General features: G+C 46.3%; 1 protein-coding gene across 1 annotated transcript in view; it reads right to left on the bottom strand.

The window, feature by feature from the left end:
* The window catches only part of LOC310866936 (neuropilin-2-like), a 130,907-nt gene that overhangs the window by 62,975 nt on the left and 43,039 nt on the right, over window positions 1-24,893 (bottom strand). The window contains exons 4-6 of the mRNA XM_083776731.1: window positions 23,325-23,480; window positions 22,627-22,796; window positions 14,332-14,487 (exon numbers count right to left, since the gene is read on the bottom strand). Coding sequence (XP_083632857.1) covers window positions 14,332-14,487; window positions 22,627-22,796; window positions 23,325-23,480 — 482 coding nt within the window. The remainder of the gene's footprint in view (window positions 1-14,331; window positions 14,488-22,626; window positions 22,797-23,324; window positions 23,481-24,893) is intronic.

Below are 24,893 nucleotides of genomic sequence, written 5' to 3'. Positions count from 1 at the left end.
TGTGGGAGAGTACCCAATTCTCACATCCTTTTCACATAACCATGTAACCAGTGCACGCACGCATGTACACACGCACGCAGACAAAATCCACCATGCACACAGGAAAAAAGAAAAACATGCCCTGTCACCCAGCACAATGTATAGCTGGAAGCACAATCCCAATGCACGCACGTGTACACACACACACACACACACACACACACACACACACACACACACACACACACACACACACACACACACACACACACACACACACACACACACACACACACACACACACACACACACACACACACACACACACACACACACACACTCATCACGGCCTAATACTCCTGCCATCCACACCCACACACATCACACACACTGACGCACTTACTCACTTTTTACAGATAAAAATAAAATGAGTGCACACAAGCACGCACACACACACACACACAGCCGCAAGCACTCTCTTGACACCCAGCCATATCCTTATCTCTGCATGCCTACAGTAGCTGACTGTATCTGTCTGTGTGACTGTCATCTGTGTTGGACCCACCACAGAGACACACAGCGGGGGTCCATTTCCCCCGCCATCGCTCTTCCTCTCTCCTCCTCTTCCTCTCTTCCTCTCTCCTCCTCTTCTCGTCTGCTTCCTCAAAAGAAGAAGATGTCTGCATGCCCCCCCCCCCCCTCTCTCTCTATCTCTCTCTCTCTCTCTCTCTCTCTCTCTCTCGTGAGGCTTCAAAGTTTTCGAAATCACTTTCAACCCGGCGTCCCTATATTTCTCATGATAGGAAACAGATTTTCAACATCTTTTTATATTTAAAACAAATGTGAGCACATTTGAAAGTAGTGAAAACAGCTGATCTACACCAGCTCACATCTAGATTGGCTACTTTTGCTAATCGTTCTATGACAATGTACTGTATGGCTGTTCGGGTAGAAACCTCTCATCTCATCTCAACGGGGCACAGTGGCATAGTTGGTAGTGCTGTCGCCTCACAGCTAGAAGGTCCTGGGTTCGATTCCAGCTGGGGACGCTGTGGGCACTGGTGGCGTGTTCCCTCCTCCGCGTCATCAGTGCCCATACCCGAGGTGGGGGTTGGCGATAGGGCCTTTCTGTGTGGAGTTTGCATGTTCTCCCCGTGTCCCCTAGGGTAGATACCATCACAAAAACATGCCGTAATCCTGGTCTCTAAAACTACCTCCCCCTGGCCAGCCGGGGCGCCTGATGGAGGGGAAAGGAACTGGTCGGAATAACGTGTCCCTTCCACGCGCTACGTCCGGCCGGGGAAATTCCCCTCTGTCAGGTGAAAAGAAGCAGCTTGGACTCCTCATGCATAGAAGGAGGCATGAGGTCAGTCTGCTGCCCCCCCAGGTTGGCAGAGGAAGTGTAGCGCCCAGGATTACATTAGATAATTGGCACTGGGTGAAAAGAAAACTGGGTTACAAAATCGTGGGATAAAAATGTATAGTAAAAAAAAAGAAACCTCTCATCTCCATATTCTAACTGTATGTGTTTTTCCGTACATTAACGCCCTACCTGATCATACAAAACAAAAGCATCAAAAGCAGCTTGAGCGTGTACTGCCCTTACTATTTACAACTAGTGTAATATCACTTATTTGCCCAGGCCTGGATTGGCCACAGGACGTACCAGGCATATGCCTGGTGTGCTGGTCTGGGCCAAATCTCGCGAAAATGTCCAGGCCAAATGTTTGTCTCATTCCAGCTCTGTATTTGCCGATATCTCATTGGCCTGACCAGTTGAAACACTTTTAAACCCAATATCGGACTTTGGACATATGAGGTATCCACCCGACAGAGACGATATAGGGTTTAAGTGATGAAACAGTAACAGTTCCAAGTCTAAAGCCTCTCTCTCTCTCTCTCTCTCTCTCTACACACCAGTGCTCAACAGAATATGAGTACCAAGCAGATTTTTCGCAAACAAGGGGCTAAATCCTACAAAATAGAGCCAAAGGCCTCGCAATTATTTGCTTGGGTACTCATTCATCGGCCTTGTGAGTATGCACGCGTGCGTGCGTGCGTGTAAACACACGCACACACGAGCACCTCCCTCTTCCACATCCGAAACGGCATCATAAGAGCCCTTACAGAGGAGGTGACAGGATGAAGGGCGAAACGGGTTTCCGTCCCGCAGAGAGACAGCCATGACCGGCGGGGCCGTCAGGGGGGATTGGAACCAGTGACCCCTCTGTCACGGTGGGGGGGGGTGTCAGAACTCACAACAAAGTCAGCACCGCTCGACCGACGCCCTTTACAATGCCCTTGACACCGGCGAAACGGGCAGGCAGTAAGATGATAGAAAAAATGCCTAAAGGCTCCGAAAGTCTTAATGGGATTGTGACCGTAAAAGTGTGTGTGTGTGTGTGTGTGTGTGTGTGTGTGTGTGTGTGTGTGTGTGTGCGTGTGTAAAGTGTAATTATGAAGTCTCGCTCTGAGGGACTTTGGGAGAGTTGGGCTGTGGGGAAGGGGCAGGGGGAGTGGGGGGGGGGGGTGTGGGGTTAAGGCTGATTTCCCCTGGTACATACATAGAACATTCCCTGAGACACACTCAGCCATATAGTCGGACATGGTGTATAGTGTCCATGGCATGTATGAGAGAGTAAGACATGCGGTTCATTGACACTTTAAGCCCATATCTCTGGAATCTTGGTTCATTGTAAGCTGCAGTGTTACAAGTCACTCAGTAGACACAGAACTTCTGTGCCCTCCACTCTGACATGAACCCTCAGCGATCCCTCCAGTAGACTTAAAAGAATGCATCAACAAAGCCTTAAAATCTAAGGCTGTGTCACTATCTAAGGCTTAGATAGTGACCAGCCTGAGCCTCGCTTATGCTCGGTTGCGTGCATGCTGGTGTCGTGCTCAGTAAAAATCTGGAAAAGCAAAACAATCTGAAAACCAGATTAATATGTGCATTCTGTGCAAATCCATTAAATCCTGCCAACAAACATGCAGACCAGCAGATGGACTCAAAATTGATATCACAGTAGTGGCGGAAATAATCCTGAATCCTGTTTTTATCAGTGGTTCAAACATTGTCATATTGAAATTGAAACTCATTTGACAATTGACGCTAATCCCCATTTGAATAACCAAAAGAGAAGATTTGTCAACATAACTAAACAACTAAAATAGGTTTAAACGGTTCCCCGTTTTGCTGGCTGGGGACGCCCTGGCTGGAACAACCCCTCAATGACCCCTGGGGGTCCCTGGCTGTAACAACCCCTCAATGACCCCTGGGGGTCCCTGGCTGTAACAACCCCTCAATGACCCCTGGGGGTCCCTGGCTGTAACAACCCCTCAATGACCCCTGGGGGTCCCTGGCTGGAACAACCCCTCAATGACCCCTGGGGGTCCCTGGCTGTAACAACCCCTCAATGACCCCTGGGGGTCCCTGGCTGTAACAACCCCTCAATGACCCCTGGGGGTCCCTGGCTGTAACAACCCCTCAATGACCCCTGGGGGTCCCTGGCTGTAACAACCCCTCAATGACCCCTGGGGGTCCCTGGCTGTAACAACCCCTCAATGACCCCTGGGGGTCCCTGGCTGTAACAACCCCTCAATGACCCCTGGGGGTCCCTGGCTGTAACAACACCTCAATGACCCCTGGGGGTCCCTGGACCTGCATGTTGATGTTTGTACAAAGAGTTTGCTTTGGCCAGCGGTGCAGCGACTGAACCATCAAGGCCTATCATGGAACACGCGGTACGAGACTCAGCCAGAGAGCGCAGCTGGACGGTCAAACAGCGCACCATGCATTAACGGGCAGGTCGATGAGAACAAATCACCAGTCGTTAGAGAATGGAATTACACCGAGCCTGTTTACGTTTGAAATTGATTGGACCGAAAGTGACCTGACCCTCCTGGTTCTCAGGGCCGTTGTGTGTGAACTGAACACATACTGTGAGAGGCTTGTAAGCGGATACCTGGGAGACGCTGTTAACAGCTGCTAGACTCGTTGTGAAGAGCATCAACACTAATCTACTAATGGACAACACCTGCAAAGGGCTCAGGTTATACTGTGTGTGTGTGTGTGTGTGTGTGTGTGTGTGTGTGTGTGTGTGTGTGTGTGTGTGTGTGTGTGTGTGTGTGTGTGTGTGTGTGTGTGACTGTGTGTGTGTGTGTGTGTGTGTGTGTGTGTGTGTGTGTGTGTGTGTGTGTGTGTGTGTGTGTGTGTGTGCGTTGTGTGTGTGTGTGTGTGTGTGTGTGTGTGTGTGTGTGTGTGTGTGTGTGTGTGTGTGTGTGTGTGTGTGTGTGTGTGAGAAAGGGAGACAGTAGAGTCGAATGAGCGAGGAAGAGAAACAGACAAACGGTTGAGAGTGACACACAAAGAGAGAGAGAGAGAGAGAGAGAGAGAGAGAGAGAGAGAGAGAGAGAGAGAGAGATGAGATGGTATCTGTCCAGTTCAGGTGTTGCTACGTGTTGCTAAGTGATGAAGTAAGTCAATGCCAGGAATCATGTGCAATGAACCGATGATCACCTTTACACGCACGCACGCATGCACCTGGCCTAGGTGGATTAACTAGTTTGACTGCCACAACTACATAAACATGTATTTTCCCCTGCACCTGCTTCTGTGTACGTGAACATGTGTGTGTCAGAGAGAGAGGGAGAGAAAGAGAGAGAGAGAGAGATGCAAGCTACTACAATGGTGATAATGAAGGTACAAAGTATACTGTTCCCACAGTATAGTATAGGCCACAGAGAGAGATCCTAATCCTAATTATGCTTTGTCTATGGGCAAGTTTGTGCAGTTATGTTGCTCTGTTGTGTTTGTAGCTGTGTTTGTGTGCGTGCATGCGGCTTTGTGAGAGTTCCTGTTCCGAGCCAGTGGGACATAGTCAGTCACATCTCTGCGAGGGCCAGCACAGACACACTGAATTATTCAAATGTCCGTGCTGTGTCTGTTTTCGTGTGTCTGTGTGTGCGTGCGTGCGTGCGTGTGTGAGTTATAAAATAGTAAACTGCCCCTTCCCTCCATCTCCTCTCATTTCATCACACTAGGACACACACACACTCCCAACGGACGGGGAGAGACTGGCCGGGTGTTGCTCCGTGCACTCCCCCAGTGGGGGGGCTTCGGAGAGGCCGAGTCGAAGCCAGATGACCACCCACGCACGCACGCGTGGCAGTTGGCAGTGTTTGTATCATCCCAAACTAAATGCCCTGCAGTGTTTGTCATTCTTGGGGTCGTTTAGTGTGCCATGGACAGCTGTTCATGAGCAGATCCACACCTTCGCCTTCTACATCCTAACCTATCTGTATCTATCTTACAGTTAGGCAAATGTTTTAGATCGGTTACAGTTAAGATTATGTCCCCAAGTGTTTGCAAAATGTTTGTGTGTGTGTATCAATCAACCAAGTCCATTCACTTCGGAAAGAGTACACCTAAAGTAGCGTCGTAATGTCTCCTCTTTACCCTTGTCCGTCTCTCTCTCTCCTACTATACATTGACCTCTAGCTCCTGTTTTTCCTTCACCTCTCTGTCTGTCTCTCTCTCTCTCTCTCTCTCTCTGGTGGCATCGAGCCAGAGAGTGTGTTTGTGGGCCCTCAGATCTGCCCGCAGGGATTTGTGGTCAACACCCGTCTCTGCTACTCTCATTATTCCTCCTCTCCTCTCCTCTCCTCTCCTCTCCTCTCCTCTCCTCTCCTCTCCTCTCCTCTCCTCTCCTCTCCTCTCCTCTCCTCTCCTCTCCTCTCCTCTCCTCTCCTCTCCTCTCCTCCCTCCTCCCTCCATTTGCTCCCCTGTGAACATTTGCTCCCTGGCTCTCCTCCCATCTCTCGCTCAGTGGGTTCCCTCATGCAATGACCCTCTCCTCTCCTCCCTCCATCTCCTCTATTTTCTCATCTCCCCACGGCGTCCACCTTCCCGTGTCTCTCCCTCGGCTCATCTCTGCCTCCGCTTCATTGGTTGACCTGAAACTGACACCCTCTGTCACTCTGATGTTCCGTTTAAGCTGTCAGTTTTTTCTTTTCTTTTCTTTTCTTTCTCTGACTTGTCTGTCTGTCCGTCTGTCCATCCGTCCCCCTCAATGAAGACGTTACCAGTAGGTTTTCCTTGGCAGGGCTCCAGAGCAGTAATGGCCCCGCGCCACCCACCCACCCAGCCAGCCTGCAGCGCCTTGTTAAGAGGCCCTACTATAGGACATGTTGTACCTCGTTACAATGTCAAGTGGTTGAAGTGGTACGGCATACCTCCGAAAAGGCAGCGGCGAGTTACCAGTCCTCCTCCGGGCCCCGACAACGGCAAACTCAGACAAGGTGTCGCTCATCAAGAGGGCCCCCCACCACCCCCTGGGGTCATCCAAAAAACCTGAATAAAGAATACGGCGGGGCTGCTGTCAATTTGCTCCCCTTGTAGCAAAAAATGCTACAATGGCGAGGAGAGGGAAGTTGCCATCTGACCTGCACACAGATGAACGCAATTCCAGTCAAACTCATTCGATGAAGTGCCAATCAAACGGGGAAGCAGAATCTCCGTATGCGATGAACCCATTTACGATGGGTTGTTTTGTGGGGTTTTTTTTACCCTTTCTTTCCAGACAGGAACCCCTTTTGGGGTAATTGTTGCTATGTACAGTATATAGCGTAGCAACATAATGTTTTGCTATTTTTTTAATGACCTACGTTTTTCAGAAAACTTAAGTCAGGATTTAGAAGGAATTTTTCGAATCGGCCTTAAGTCTACAGGTATATCCAGAACAGAATGCCTGAAACCTCCAAAGAAATAAAGAGATCGGAGACAAATTCAAAGTTATAAATGGGCGCACGCACGGTAAAGAAATATTATCTTTCTTCACCAAAAGGACAAAGGGAGGTGAGAGACTTTATTGCAACATTGATTTTGTTATTTAACGCCCTATTCTGCAAAAACGATTTTGAAAAATGTTCAAGTTTTTTCTGGTTTTCGCCTATAACGACGTGCTCTAAACAGGAATGCCAGGTTTAAGTTGTAAAAAAAAAAGGAAAAAAAAGGTAAAAGGCTGTTGCTTGTGGGAATCCACCCCTCCCTCCGTCCCGTCCCCCCTCCCTCCCTCCCTCCCTCCCTCCTCCCAGCCGCTGTCACTTCCACTCTCTCTCCTCATCACTCTCTCTGTGTCTCTCTTCCTCTCTCTCCGCAGGTGTGTGCAATCTGTGCATCAATGTGCAGGTGTGGAGAAAAGTAAAAATATCAATACTGAAATATAGAAGTAAAATAAGTAAAATCCGGAATTCAATATGTACTTGAGTAAAATTAAGTATTGGCATCGGAATTAACTTAAAGTAAAAGTACTCATTATACAGGATGTCCCGTTTCAACTGTTCAAATGTATACAAATCTTTTGAAAATAGCAGATCTACAAGCTCACAATGAGTTGCGATGTGATGCATTGTAGATCATCATTTTCAAATGGTTTCGAGTGGTTAATTAATGTTTTGTAATAATAATCAAAATCTACAAACTAACAAGTATAACTAAGGCTTTCAAATAAATGTAGTGGAGAAAAAGTGATATATTTAGATCTGTGAAGTAGTAGAGTAGAAGTAAAACTATTGGAAATTGGAAATACTCCGGTAAAGTAAAAGCACCTCAAATGTTACTCAAGTGCAGTGCTTAAGTAAATATACTTAGTTACTTTCCACCACTGTCAATGTGTAGCTTTTGGCGCGGCGCGTAAACCGATACGTATGCCTATACCTGCAATACCCGGGTGGGTTCCTCTCTCTCCACTCTGCGGTTTACGTGAGCGGACGAGGGTTTTCCATGTGTTCCATCTGGTTTCAGTGCTGCCCGTTTAATGGCATTATCAAACACATTACAGATCGCACAAATCACCATCACGTTGTGTGACAATACCCCTCTCTCTCTGAGCTGGATTACAGATGTCTGAAAGGCAGTTTTGTGTGTCAACGTGTGTGTGTGTGTGTGTGTGTGTGTGTGTGTGTGTGTGTGTGTGTGTGTGTGTGTGTGTGTGTGTGTGCGTGCGCAAGCGTGTGTGCGCAAGCGTGTGTGTGTGTGTGTGTGAGTGTTGAGTGTGAGAGTGGCCGTGTCCCTTGGATGTATCCTACAGATGTAAGACAGATGTCACAGGATGGACCATGTAGGCCTAACTCTGACAAAGAAAGCAACAATATGTGTGTACATTTGCTCGTCTAATACTGTATAATTGTGGCAAATATTTATACCTATACTTGCATGCGTGTACATGCATTCATGTGCAGATTGTGCACACGTTGACTCCCCATTTGGCTCCATTTGTTTTTTTTTGTTCTTCTTACACATTCTCATTCCTTAGTGTAGGCCCCTAAACACCGACACCACACATTCTGCCAAACGCACACGTGCGTGCACGCACACACCAGACCCTCACTGTAAGCGTGCCATAATGTTCCATTTGCACAAACATCATAAATTGGCCTGTCTAAATGTGATGACTTTCTCAGACACACCCTGGGGAGGGAGGAGAGAGAGAGAGAGAGAGAGAGAGAGAGAGAGAGAGAGAGAGAGAGAGAGAGAGAGATGGGAGGGGGGTGGGAGAGATTTTTTAGGGAGAAAGTGACAGGAGGGAGTGAATGAAGATGTCAAGTGGATGAGGGAGGAATGGACAGACAAAGTTATTCAAGGGGAGATAAGAATATAAAAGGGTGGATGGATGGATGGGTGGGTGGGTGGATGGGTGGGTGGGTGGATGGATGGGTGGGTGGGTGGGTGGATGGATGGATGGATGGATGGGTGGGTGGGTGGGTGGGTGGGTGGATGGATGGATGGATGGATGGATGGATGGGTGGGTGGGTGGGTGGATGGATGGATGGATGGGTGGGTGGGTGGGTGGGTGGATGGATGGATGTATGGATGGATGCCTGGATGGATGCCTGGATGGATGGATGGATGGATGGAAGTCTCTGCCTGCATACAGGTCTCAAACATAAAATGTATTGTATTAAACAGTATCAAAAGCATGTATGTCTTTATAACGCTGTGTGCACAGACAGCATTTCTTCATGCCACACAAATGCTCTGTCAAGGATCTTTAGAAGAGTGATTTATAACCTAGCATCGCACGCGCACACACGCACAGACGCACACAGACGGGCGTGCACACACACACACACACACTTTTACTGAAGTCAGTTTTGATTGATGGACTTTTGACTTGTAACAGAGTATTTCTACATTGTGGTATTAATACTTACAGTAGGTAAAAAAGAAAGGTCTCTATGGAGTAGAACCAACGGATTACTGCACACACACGCACGCTCTCACACACTCCCTATCGCCATCTCCCTAAGTGGGCGGCTGTGGAGCAGCTTTCCAGGGTTCTAAGGGGAATCCAGGAGGATTATTATGAAAAGCAACACTAACCATTAGTCCAGGTGGTGTTGTTCAGGTGCATGACTCCTACTCCTGATGTGTGATGTGAGCTATTCTTATCCAGGAAAAAGTACTAAATATACAGAATGTCCCATTCCGAGTTCGCAAATGTATGAAAAAAATCATTTGAAAATAGCAGATCTACAAGTAGGCCTACGTCACAATTTTCAAATGGCCGAAATGTAGGGCTGAACTAAAGTTGTAAAATAAATGTAGTGGAGTAGAAGTAAAAAATATACTGCACTGACCTTAAGTACAGTATTTGAGTAAATGTACTTAGTTACTTTACACCACTATTGTTATTGTCGTTTTGATTCGTAGCAAAAAGGGGTCTTTTCATTTAATTAAATGTGAACTTAAATTGCCGTTGATTGATAGATGAATCATATGAATACTAAGTTGATTGCCTGACACTGGGGTGCTTATTAAAGCACAGGGGGGGTATATTAACTTCAAACCCGACGTTTTATTTCCACTGATTAGATGACTGATTTGATTTTAATGAGTCAACGTACCGATTTAGTCATGTCTAAAAAAAATATCGTTGTGAAATATCTCCCAGTATGTGTTTAGTGAAATATCTCCCAGTATGTGTTTAGTGAAATATCTCCCAGTTTAGTGAAAAGCCCAACACACACCAGGTGCGCAGCCGCGCGGTAACGCCTGGAAAATAGAACTGGTTTCTATCGGAGCGTCAGGCGAGGCGTCGGACGCCGCCGGTGTGCGATAGGTTCATTGAAAATAACGGAGGCGGCTGTTTTGACGCGCGGCGTTCGCAGACGGTGTGTGTAGCCCTAAATATCTCCCAGTATGTGTTTAATGAAATATCTCCCAGTATGTGTTTTGTGAAATATCTCCCAGTATGTGTTTTAAATGAACCAGATCTTAAGAAGAGGTTCTCTCTGTGAAGTGCAGGGTTCTTATGGTTCACAATGGTTTCTATCCCCTCGTCTCTCATTTTCAGAACCCTTTCCCCCTCTTTGTGTTTTCTCCATCAATCACATCTCAGAGTGAGTCTGGACGTCTACCGAGGTCTTATGGGAGCTGTAGTTCACAAAGGAAGGAAAAATGGCTAAACTGCCTCTCTCGTTACACTTCCAGAATAGAAAGAGAAAGAGAGAGAGAGAAAGAATAACAGAAATATATAATATACGGTAGCTTGTGAGTTGTGACAAAGTAATGAACCATCTAATCTTTTGTCATGTGATGTTGTAATGTTGTGACGTTGTGATGAATCTGCAAAATACTGATAGCAGGTTGAAGATGTGTTAACAGTGCACGACACGTGTCTAATAGAGCAAGGGTTCCCAAACAGTTCATACCGCGACCACCCAAAATAATAATATTTGAACTGGCATCCTGACAAGCATTTTTTTGTTAGACTCGGTTTCCACAGATGGCCAAACTAACAACGCCTCGCACTGCTAGGCCAATTTGGTATTACAAAAAGTTAAAGTTAAAAGTCACTTTACAAACGTTAAATTGTCACTTTACAAATGTGCAGATAGCCTGTAGACACTTTGTTTACTGTTGAGTTAATGCTGCACATGAAGCTAATGGTCTGGGGACCCCCCCCCCATGAAGCTAATGGTCTGGGGACCACCCCCCCACAAGAACCACTGTAATAGAGAAAGCCAGTCAGTCCTGATGTAAAGACCACAGGACAAAACGCACACATGCACGCACGCACGCACACACAAACTGCAGCCAGTGCGTATGGGTGATGATGAGGCCTCATGCCTTCACACCTCCTCCCATCGCAGCCAGCACAGAACCAGAACCCAGTCTAAGGGCTGTGGTGCAGCAGAGTGGGCTGAGCTGTGTGACCACAGTGGGAATGGGAACCAGATGGAACAGCCTCCCCTCCCTCCCTCCCTCCTCCTCCATATCATTGGAGTTGCACGAGAAGGCTGTGCATGGCATTACGCACCGCTTGTACTGTATATGCGTTGCTGTTGGGGAAGAAAACTCACCGTCCATATTCTAACTTTCCCCCCCGTAAAGTAACGCCCTACTTGATGATCCTACGCCGTCACACGAAAAGCATCAAACTGGGAACCTGCAGAGACGGTGCTCCCAAACAGCCTTAAACAACTAATCTAGAAGGACATGAATACGGTAAAACGCATACCGGGACACCTTAAGGAAAAAGATAATCTCACAACAGAACAAACCAGGGCACTTAGGGAACTAATCAACAACAAACAAATCGTAATCAAGCCAGCAGACAAAGGCTCCTGCATAGTAATTATGGACAGACACCAATACCTGTTAGAAGGTGAGAGACAGCTCAACAATCAGGATCATTATAGGCAATTAGACCAACCAATTTACATACAGACAGCTGTAAGGGCCAAAGCCATCGTAAACAGACTGAGGGGGAAAAAGCACATAAATGCCAAACAACAACAAGGACAGGACAGCCCACGAGCCAGAATATTTTATCTTTTACCAAAAATACACAAAAGCCCGGATTCATGGACAATACCATATGAAATTCCACCCGGGAGACCAATTGTGTCGGACTGTGGCAGTGAGACTTATCAGACAGCAGAGTTTATTGAATATTTCCTGAACCCACTGTCGATAAAACACCCCAGTTTTATAAAAGACACTTACGATTTTGTGGACAAAATTAAAGCTATTATAGTAAGAAAGGAGGCCTTTCTGTTTTCGATAGATATAGACAGCCTCTACACAAACATTGAGACAGAAGCAGGGCTACAAGCAGTTAAAGAAGTCTTTAGTAAATACCCAGACACAAATCGACCAGAGGAGGAATTACTCCAATTACTAGACTTAAATCTAACCTAGAATGATTTTTTCTTTAACAACAAGTTATATTTACAAATCAAAGGGATGGCCATGGGAAAGAGATTTGCACCATCTTATGCAAACATTTACATGAGCATATGGGAACAGACAGCCCTAGAAAAATGCAGACTTAAACAGACACATTACTATAGATTCCTGGATGATATATTTGGAATATGGGAACATACCAAAGAAGAATTCCAGGAATTTATTGATGTTTTAAATAGCCATCATAGATCCATAACGATAAAATATGTGACACACACAGAAAGGATTGACTTTCTTGATGTAACAATCTTCAAGGGCCCAAACTTTAACACAAATGGGAAACTAAACTAGACTTAAAAGTATTCTTTAAAGAAACAGACACTCACGCCCTATTACACAAAACGTCATTCCACCCGGCACACTCCTACACAGCGATAGTCAAATCACAACTACTAAGATTCCATAGGATTTGCACGCAAAGAAGTGATTTCAAAATAGCTTGTAAAACTCTATTTAATGCTCTCAGACTAAGAGGATACACTAGGACATTCCTCCCGAAAGCTCAAAATACCTTCTTAGAAATAAGAGTGCGGGATCCAGGCCCTAAATTGGCCCTGATAACCAGTTATTCAACACAGAGCACACTAGCCAACAACAGAATAAAAAGGAATTTTGAGAACCGAACGAATGATCTTCTAAAAGATTATAAAATTATATCGGCCTACAGAAAAAAACAAAAACCTTAAAGATTATCTAGTACACAGCAAGCTAAAAGAAATCAACACACCAGCACGCCAGGGACCAGAATACTTCAAACCCAAACAATTAGTCAAAAATAGAACTACAAAACGCATGTTGGAGATTAAACAACAACTGCATTTATTTAATCACATGTGAAAATGTGGTTTACAATATGTCGGAGAAACGGGTAAAACAATAGGTACAATGCTGGGACAACACAGATACAATATTAACAATGCAAAAAAGACAACCACAAGATTTGTGCAACATTTCATGGCTCACGGCATTGAAGCTCTAAAATGCGACTTCAACACAATCCCAACTGGACAGTAGGACAAAGACGTTTTAATGAAAAACAGTGGATTAAGAACCTCAACACGGATTTTCCTGGAGGCTTAAACATGCCTAAAATCAGATCTTGAACACAACAAAACTTAAACTCAGGATTAAACTGGAGAAATCTAAAAGTGATTGGATCAGACTTCCTTCGGATACATGGCGAATGTATTTATTCCTTGCATTGTGCACTGAAGTTTTTTAATTCCCCCCCCCCACAAGAACCACTGTAATAGAGAAAGCCAGTCAGTCCTGATGTAAAGACCACAGGACAAAACGCACACATGCACGCACGCACGCACGCACACACACACAAACTGCAGCCAGTGCGTATGGGTGATGATGAGGCCTCATGCCTTCACACCTCCTCCCATCGCAGCCAGCACAGAACCAGAACCCAGTCTAAGGGCTGTGGTGCAGCAGAGTGGGCTGAGCTGTGTGACCACAGTGGGAATGGGAACCAGATGGAACAGCCTCCCCTCCCTCCCTCCCTCCCTCCTCCTCCATATCATTGGAGTTGCACGAGAAGGCTGTGCATGGCATTACGCACCGCTTGTACTGTATATGCGTTGCTGTTGGGGAAGAAAACTCACCGTCCATATTCTAACTTTCCCCCCCGTAAAGTAACGCCCTACTTGATGATCCTACGCCGTCACACGAAAAGCATCAAAATTAGACGATCTACGAGCACAGATCTGCTACTTCTGAATTTGGATCCGTTTTTTCCACCCGGCGACGGAGACGATGCAGGCAAGGAATCTGGTGGGATCGTAAAGGCTTTGCTGAAGCCAGTGGAACGGCGATGGAATGATTCTGCGGTGTGTGTGTGTGTGTGTGTGCAAATACCTTGTGGCTGTCATTAGTGGTCAGTGGAAACTGCTTCCATGGGTGCGGTAACACGTGTGTGCGCGTGTGTGAGAGGGAGTGCCTCGCGTGTGTGTGCGGTGTCTAGTCCTATACCTTGTGGTTCTTGCCATGTCTAGTGTAGACCATCCAGTCCTCTCCGTTGATGCTAGCCTCCAGTGTGTGTGTGTGGTACTGTGAGAGTGTGCGTGCGTGCATGTGTGTGTGTGCGTGCGTACCTTGTGGTTCTTGCCGTGCCTGTAGACCATCCAGTCCTCTCCGTTGGTGCTGACCTCCAGCTTGAAGGTCTGGACGTAGTAGGACTTCTGTGTCTCCTTGGAGACGGCGCCCTGCGTGGCCACGCCCGTCAGCACCTTCAGCACGTGGAGGTCCACCTGCAGGGGCGAGAGAGAGAGAGAGAGAGAGAGAGAGAGAGAAGGGGGGGAGGGAGAGAGAGGGGGGGGGGGGAGAGGGAGAGAGAGAGAGAGAGGGGGGGAGAGGGAGAGAGAGGGGCTGTCATTATTACTGCAAAGTCTCATCCTTCATAATATGTTCATTTGAAGCAGAATTGACCTCTGTCCCACTGCTGCTGACACACACTCGAATGCACTCGCACACGCACACACACACAAAGAACATACAGTAGAACGCACACGCGCACACACACACAAAGAACATACAGTAGAACGCACACGCACGAACGCACAAACACGTGCCTGAGCTGATCCGCGTCCATCTCTCACCTTCCAAGCTCACCTCTCTCTCTCTATCTCTCTCTCTGATCGATAGTACTGACCCAGGGCTCATTTTAATGTCCCCTCATACAATAGCCATAATCACCTCCCTATCCATTTTGCAGACGGTAACGCTATACGTGCTTAGCATGCCACTTTCTTTCTATTTTTGCTCAGTCACCACTGGCAGCGTGGCTAGCATATGTTAGGATTTCAGTTTTACGATTAGGTGTATAAAAACAAAAAAAAACAATTAAATTATCTGTTTGCTTAACACACGGTCACTTGTTAAGGACTGTTAAGGTTTAATTATCATGTATTACAGAACTGCAGTAAAACCATCAGTCATTTAAAACGAGAATAAAGGTCAGAATTTGTAACAAACAGAATGAATTAACAACCATGCTAAATGAGCCGTCATGTGTCATTTGAGCGCTCTATTAAAGTCTAGACTTAGTATCGACTGGACTGTTATTTCCCTTAAACTCCACCACAAATTAGCCGATCTACAAGCACAGTGCAAGCTTGTAGATGGACTATGTTTGCCTGGCTCCTGTTCCACACAGAATATGAATGCTGCAGGGCTCAAGTGGTTAAAGTAATATATTGCATTCATTAAACTCTAGATTCCGGATTGCAGCTTTAAGGAGATCAGGTCCATTTAGAGGGGAGTAAATCAAGAGGGCGGAGCGGTAATGACAGAGAGTAGATGACGTGTGTGAGATCAGATCTTTATGACAGAGAGTAGATGAGGTGTGTGAGATCAGATCTTTATGACAGAGAGTAGATGAGGTGTGTGAGATCAGATCTTTATGACAGAGAGTAGATGAGGTGTGTGAGATCAGATCTTTATGACAGAGAGTAGATGAGGTGTGTGAGATCAGATCTTTATGACAGAGAGTAGATGAGGTGTGTGAGATCAGATCTTTATGACAGAGAGTAGATGAGGTGTGTGAGATCAGATCTTTATTGTCTGAACCGCTGCTTCTCGCTCTCTCATCCTCTGTCCATGTGTGTGTGTGTGTGTGTGTGTGTGTGTGTGTGTGTGTGTGTGTGTGTGTGTGCGTGTGCGTGCGTGTGTGTGCATGCTGAGGTATAGTAGAAAACAGGGCGAGGTAAAATGCTGCGTTTGTTATCTGTCAGCGAGACAGGTGTTTTAGATTACATCGCGCGCACGCACGCACGCACGCACACAAGCACACACACACACACACACACACACACACACACACACACACACACACACACACACACACACACACACACGCACAGTACACACACACTCTCACAGGGCCAGACAGGGACCCACCTAGACAAGTAATCAATAGCCCGGAACAGAAGAGAGGAAGAGAGGGAAAGGAGAAGGCTTGGGGGTGAGGACTGAGAGAGAGAGAGAGAGAGAGAGAGAGAGAGAGAGAGAGAGAGAGAGAGAGAGAGAGAGAGAGAGAGAGAGAGAGAGAGCTGAGGAAGGACAAGACAGATGAACAGATTAGAAATTAGGAGGGAGTGGAAGCACATAAAGAGCGAGAATCAGAGAGTAAGAGAGAGAGACGGAGCGAGAAAGAGAGAGTGGGCTAGAGAAGGAGAGAGAGAGAGAGACAGAGAGAGAGAAGAGAGAGAGAGAGAGAGAGAGAGAGAGAGAGAGAGAGAGAGAGAGAGAGTTTGCTAAGTGAGTATTCCCTGGGAAGGTTCCTCATCAATCACACAGCTGTTAGAATCACAGCACCGCCAGCACCGCTCGCATCATCAATCTGCGCCACACCTTACTGGAACACCATACACGACACTACACTAAACTACACTACACAACACTACACTACAATACACTATACACTACACACCTTACTGGAACACCATACACGACACTACAGCAAACTACACTACACAACACTACACTACAATACACTATACACTACACACCTTACTGGAACACCATACACGACACTACAGCAAACTACACTACACAACACTACACTACAATACACTATACACTACACACCTTACTGGAACACCATACACGACACTACAGCAAACTACACTACACAACACTACACTACAATACACTATACACTACACACCTTACTGGAACACCATACACGACACTACAGCAAACTACACTACACAACACTACACTACAATACACTATACACTACACACCTTACTGGAACACCATACACGACACTACACTAAACTACACTACACAACACTACACTACAATACACTATACACTACACACCTTACTGGAACACCATACACGACACTACAGCAAACTACACTACACAACACTACACTACAATACACTATACACAAGTAAGACGCGCAAACGCGTGAAGCGAACGCAGCTCGTGTGTGTGTGGTTGTGTGTGTGTGTGTGTGTGTGTGTGTGTGTGTTACAGCTGCGCCCTGTGTGTGTGTGTGTGTGTGTGTGTGTGTGTGTGTGTTACAGCTGCGCCCTGTGTGTGTGTGTGTGTGTGTGTGTGTGTGTGTGTGTGTGTGTGTGTGCTACAGCTGCGCCCTCTGGTGGCGGGCGGGTGGTGTAACAGCGTGACACACACACACACACACACACACACACACACACACACACAGACATTTAGCCCTTGCTGTCATAGTAAGTGGCTCACTGCGTTCGCAACTACACACCTTACTGGAACACCATACACGACACTACACTAAACTACACTACACAACACTACACTACAATACACTATACACTACACACCTTACTGGAACACCATACACGACACTACAGCAAACTACACTACACAACACTACACTACAATACACTATACACTACACACCTTACTGGAACACCATACACGACACTACACTAAACTACACTACACAACACTACACTACAATACACTATACACTACACACCTTACTGGAACACCATACACGACACGACAGCAAACTACACTACACAACACTACACTACAATACACTATACACTACACACCTTACTGGAACACCATACACGACACTACACTAAACTACACTACACAACACTACACTACAATACACTATACACTACACACCTTACTGGAACACCATACACGACACTACAGCAAACTACACTACACAACACTACACTACAATACACTATACACAAGTAAGACGCGCAAACGCGTGAAGCGAACGCAGCTCGTGTGTGTGTGGTTGTGTGTGTGTGTGTGTGTGTGTGTGTGTGTTACAGCTGCGCCCTGTGTGTGTGTGTGTGTGTGTGTGTGTGTGTGTGTGTTACAGCTGCGCCCTGTGTGTGTGTGTGTGTGTGTGTGTGTGTGTGTGTGTGTGTGTGTGTGCTACAGCTGCGCCCTCTGGTGGCGGGCGGGTGGTGTAACAGCGTGACACACACACACACACACACACACACACACACACAGACATTTAGCCCTTGCTGTCATAGTAAGTGGCTCACTGCGTTCGCAACTACACACCTTACTGGAACACCATACACGACACTACACTAAACTACACTACACAACACTACACTACAATACACTATACACTACACACCTTACTGGAACACCATACACGACACTACAGCAAACTACACTACACAACACTACACTACAATACACTATACACTACACACCTTACTGGAACACCATACACGACACTACACTAAACTACACTACACAACACTACACTACAATACACTATACACTACACACCTTACTGGAACACCATACACGACACGACAGCAAACTACACTACACAACACTACACTACAATACACTATACACTACACACCTTACTGGAACACCATACACGACACTACAGCAAACTACACTACACAACACTACACTACAATACACTATACACTACACACCTTACTGGAACACCATACACGACACTATACACCAAACTACACACCTTACTGGAACACCATACACGACACTATACACCAAACTACACACCTTACTGGAACACCATACACGACACTACACCAAACTACACTACACTACAGTACACAACTTACTGGAACACCATACACGACACTACACCAAACTACACTACACTACACACCTTACTGGAACACCATACACAACACTACACCTAGTCTAGGAAAATTGGCCTCAGATCCTGTGCAGCAGGGGCGTGGCCCAGTGCGTTGCGTTTCAAATGAAATGCGAATCAAAAGACAGGGGGGGGGGTTCCACATGGAGTGGGCGCTACATCTAAATAAGACGGAAGGGAAACAATTGCTCCTTGAGCGGTGGTGGCCTACTACAATTCAATTTCGAATTGGATTCCCTTCGGACTATTTTCATGGTATGCATGGTGTGCTTCAGACCGGAAAGGGGAGTGTCCGCTCAGATTCTGAGCGCAACGTACTTCCCTCACAGGGATACGGTCCTTTTTTCACAGAAGTCTTTCTCGCCCGCCTAGTGGCGAAAAATAAAACTTCTGGGAAATCAGATTACACTACACCAAACTACACACCTTACTGGAACACCATACACAACACAACACGACACAACACTGCACTACACACCTTACTGGAACACCATACACAACACAACACGACACAACACTACACTACACACCTTACTGGAACACCATACACAACACAACACGACACAACACTACACTACACACCTTACTGGAACACCATACACAACACAACACGACACAACACTGCACTACACACCTTACTGGAACACCATACACAACACAACACGACACAACACTACACTACACACCTTACTGGAACACCATACACAACACAACACGACACAACACTGCACTACACACCTTACTGGAACACCATACACAACACAACACGACACAACACTACACTACACAACACCAACGCGACACAACACAACGATGTTCAGCAACGACAGAATATCGTTCTGTCCGAAAGTGTTCCTTTATTATTATTATACATACAAGTATTATATACAGTCCTGTTGCGTTCTCACTTTTTATTCAGCGTTTATACAGTTCTACTGCCTATCACAAGGCTGTTTGTTTACATCATGTTTTACATTCACCAATGCAGCGGCTCGCTAGTCGCTACATTTGTATTCATATAGGATGAGTGGGACGAGGGAGCGATTGCTAATCCTAGGAACTCCAAATATCTTTTCAACCCCCGAAAATGCCGTTGTCGTCTAAACGGACCCGTGCAAATGATACTTTATTTTACCGTTTTCTATGGAAACCATTCTCGTGCAAAAACCTACACCCTAACCCTAACTTTTTGTCTTTTGTGTGACACTTTTTTAGTGCTTAAAGGTGGATAGGGCGTTAATTCACAAAAAGGTTTATGTTTTGTGCCGACAGCAACAATATGCAGTGTTTATTACTGTAGTATATGCTACTTTTGATGCTTTCATGTGACGCTGTTGTATGATCAAGTAGGCCATTAATTTACGAAAAATATATAATAAAGTTAGAATTATGGAGATAATAGGTTTCTGCCCGACAGCCACGATAATAGTATAAAATCTAACAGAATAGAAAAGAGTAGAAAGAAGGATAATAAAGCCAGAGAAAAGACAGTGTGATCACAGAACACCCCCGAGAGAGATTTAAGCCTGACACACGTGGCCAACACACACACAAACGCGCTTGCACGCACACACACATGCCTGAGACACACGCTGCTAAAAACCAACACACGCACGCACGCACACATGCACGCACGCACGCACACATGCACGCACACACACACACGTGGTGGTCAGTGGAGGCCAAAGAGTGCAAGACGAGGAAGGCATGCTGGCATTTATGACAGCTGTTTGTCAAGATGGGCACTGCCACACGCAAACTCTCTCTCTCTCACACACACACACACACACACACACACACACACACACACACACACACACACACACACACACACACACACACACACACACACACACACGGGTGCGTCTCTCTCTCTCTCTCTCTGCTAGGTGTTAACACAGGAGAACAGCTGAGAGGCAGAGTGGAACGCAGTGACCCAACACAACTACTCTGACTAGAGAGAGACAGAATGAGCAACACAGAAAGCTGAAACAGACAGACAGACAGAAGCTCCAGACGTTGGGAGGTACAGTATAAAGACGTGGACAGGAAGCAGCAGGGTGACGTGGAAACGTGGCTTCCTTCCTGTCCTCTTGGACAGTGTCCCTGCCTGACAGGAAGAGGACAGGAAGTAGCCTGTCCTCTCGCTCATCATGACCATCCTGTTGTCACTGCCGTCCCTCCACCACGCCTGTACTTTGACTCACACACTAAAAACCTTCATCTGTGATACTCTCTCTGACTTAACCCAGTATTATCCAATTAAGACCTGGAACGCGCATCTGTGTCGCCCGAGTGATATTATTCAATATCTTTCTTTCAAACAATTTTTCAAAAATGTTAATATGAGATTCTCTATGAGAGAGAGAGAGAGAGAGAGAGAGAGAGAGAGAGAGAGAGAGAGAAAGAGAGAGAGAGAGTTTCATATATAAAACTAAAATCTAAACTGACACAGATTATTTTCTAATGGGTGAAGTGGACACTGTGGTATATTACAGTGTACAGGATGTGCAGTGCATTTCAACACAGGACGCTCCGTACCTGAATGGCCCAAAAAAATAACTACTATGAGCGTGTGGAAATATGACATATTATGTTGTATGTTTGTGTGTGTGTGTGTGTGTGTGTGTGTGTGTGTGTGTGTGCATTCATTTTAGTGGGCTGTGTTTATTTTATCCCCCTCTGTCCCGAGAACGGGCCCACTCGTTACCAGCTGTCCGCCGCATGGCACACAGAGCCATAACTCAGGTATGGCACTCGGACCGAGGGCACATGTTTGGCAGCAAGATGGAATACAGGAAACAATGTCTTACGCTGGCATCGAGCTCCTAAACCCTGGTATTAATATACCGATGTGCGCGCACGCGTGCACAGCACACGCACACGCACACGCGCACACACGCACACACACACACACACACACACACACACACACACACACACACACACAAATAGAGCTGTAGAATGATTACCCGAACCGTATCAACACGGGGATGGGGGGAGGGGGAACAAAACCAGTGCCACACGGCTGTTTGTTTTGTATTGTTCAAGCATGGCTTTCATCAGGTTTTTTTCATAGTTTCTTTGTTTAATAAAAAAAATAACGATTTGGCATTCACAGGTGGAGGTTTTTGCTTTGTTTACATACTGCACACACATAGCGGGTCAGGTGGCTCGACAATAAAAGTAATGTGTTTGTTACTGCCACTCTGGGGAGGAGTAGGCGGCCGGGAATAGGCCAAAATGAAGGCTTTGCGTGGGTTTGCACGTGCATGTGCAAGGGGGCCCTTCGAGCTTCAGTGACATGGGGCTCTCAGAGGTGCTAATCCAGCCGTGGTAAGAACATAATATAGCCTAGTCCTTGCTGGCATGACTGGCACCTTTAAGCACTTAAACCTAGGATCCGCTCGTAGTTCCGACGGCGCATTAGTCTGCTTTGCGTGCAGTTTTTTTATTGAGCTCCTAAAACATTGATGTTCTGTATGATCACCTCAATCTGAGCTTTAATTCCGAGATAAACGCCACTAAAGATCGTCGCTAAAGATACAGTGGACGGAGGGAACTGTTTTAGCGCTTCTGATGAAAGTATCTAGCGTCTGCCCACGTTGTGCTGTCTGCTCTGCAGCATACTGTGAGAATTATAAAAGAATAAAAACTGCCTTAAACCAAATGACATGTCCGTGAGTGCTGAGAATTTCTTGTAAAGTTAACTGTCCTCGACCGTGCACCCGGTAAGAATGTTCAGAGAAACTAAGACAGATTGGAGTCGTGCGGGCGTACCTGTATGTACTCCTTGTTGCTGTCCTCGTTGGGCGTCCAGCCGTTGTCGTCGTAGTTGAGGCGAGCCTGCCGCGGCAGCCAGCGGGCGTCGTAGAACGACGAGGAGGCCGTGATCTGGTCGTCCGTGATCTTGCCCGACTCCAGACCGAACGCGTTGCTGCAGTGGAAGGCTGCATGCGCGGAAGGAGGTGAATAAATAATATCATGAATGATATAGCAACAATGTCATTTTGAGCATTCCAATGCTACACAAGTTGTATAGTCTACTTAGGGGTTTTCAAGAGAAATATGTTGGGTCGTAAAATGTTCAGGCTGGAGAGAGAAGGTTTATTGCTTATGATGGTTTATTTAACGTTTGAAGAGCGAAATATGGTTGGTAAACATATCGTCCGGGTAGGGACATCTTGTCTGCATATTTATGTGTTTTGTCATAAATTATGACGGCCCACCCATGTGTGTTCATTTGCATTTTCTCCCCAATTTAGTCATCATGACGATTATTTACTCCCCACACAGGTGTGTTGTCACCACTGACTCATCTGCCAGTGAGGAGCCCCCACCGGGACGCGGTATAGCCTCCGTCGTACCCAGTGAGGAGCCCCCACCGGGACGCGGTATAGCCTCCGTCGTACCCAACCATCCCTGCTAACAGGTGCTGCCCATAGGAGTACATGCAGTAAGGATCAGACTGTACTCACTCTCGCTGACTTCCTTGTGTGTCATGTTGTATCGCGCTGAGAAGCCGTCCTTGGCCACGGCCATGTCGGTGTGGAAGGACAGGGACAGGATTCCCGTGGACGACTGGATCTCCGGAGGGACCCTGGTCCCGCAGTATCGGCCAATCAGGGGACCCACTGCAATGCAGACACAGGAAGTTGGATATTAGCTATGTTGTCCGGATCCCCGCTATTGACTTGACGTACGAAGTGGGCTACAGATACTGTGAGTGTGTTGAAGACGGAATTCCAAATTGAAAGAGTTGGCACACTGCCTTCACTTATAAACACATTTAATCATGCAACATTTTGGTAGATTTTTTGGGAGGAAAACCAAGAGACAGACTTGCTAACGAGGCGGGGTGTGAGATGGAAGTGCTGCTGTTTCACTTATTTTTTTTCCTTTTTTTTTAAATATATAAATGTAAAGTTGATTTACTCCAGTACGTATTTTCCTAATTCAAATATCAATAGGAAGTTGAAATTTTGTTTAAAAAAATGCAAACAGTACTGGGTTTGCTGACTGTCAGAATCAACATTGTTGAGTTGGCTTAAGGGCTAACAGGTGCTTCTTCACCATACAATGTGATAAAGGAGCATATTCAACTTCAACTTCTAGTCAATGGAACATTTATTTTTGAATTCTTACCCACCTTTGGAGGTAGGCTACAAGGCAAGGTAACTACACAACCTCTACCAAGTGATCTTGAGATATCTGAGAACTTTTTTACCTTTTTTGTCAAAAGGCAATTGCCTTTCACTTGTATCATTCTACGAACATCTTTCATTTGTCACCGCAACTTCTGACACCCCCCGCCCTTCTACTATGTCTCTCCATCTTGTCCTGTCAACACTTGGTTCTCACTGATCTATCAGCTCTATCCTGTGATTGGACATTGGCTCTCTGTGTGTGTGTGTGTGTGTGTGTGTGTGTGTGTGTGTGTGTGTGTGTGTGTGCGAGCAAGAGAGAGGGAGAAGAAATAAAAAGATTAAGACAGAGGACGAGTGTGTGCATTTAAGTGTGTTCTCAACTCTGTGATCGCTCTCATCGATTAGCCCCGCATTATTGTGTGTGTGTGTGTGTGTGTGTGTGTGTGTGTGTGTGTGTGTGTGTGCGCGCGCGCGTGTGCGCAGTGTGAGATGAGAGAGAAAGATAGGAGAAAGAAAGCAATAAAGAGAAAGACATAGTATACTATAATTGTGTGTGTGTGTGTGTGTGTGTGTGTGTGTGTGTGTGTGTGTGTGTGCGTGTGTGTGTGTGTGTAAGTGATTCCTCTCCTGTCGTCCTCTTTAATACCACAACTTGTATACGTCAATAGAAACAGATGAGTGTGCTTTAGAGCCCTAAGGTGTGTGGTTGTGTACAAGTATCTCTCTCTGTGTGTGTGTGTGTGTGTGTGTGTGTGTGTGTGTGTGTGTGTGTGTGTGTGTGTGTGTGTGTGTGTGTGTGCGTGCGTGTGTGTGCGGTATGCGTGAAAGGGTGGGATAACTCTGTTTCTATGTCTGATAAATTCATCCCGCAGTCCCCCTTGCCCCTCCCCAACCCCCCTC

This window comes from Protomyctophum parallelum (assembly GCF_964188405.1).
Source record: "Protomyctophum parallelum genome assembly, chromosome: 11".
NCBI lineage: Eukaryota > Metazoa > Chordata > Actinopteri > Myctophiformes > Myctophidae > Protomyctophum > Protomyctophum parallelum.
Note: the sequence above shows the minus strand (reverse complement) of the source record. Positions and strands in the feature narration are given on the sequence as shown.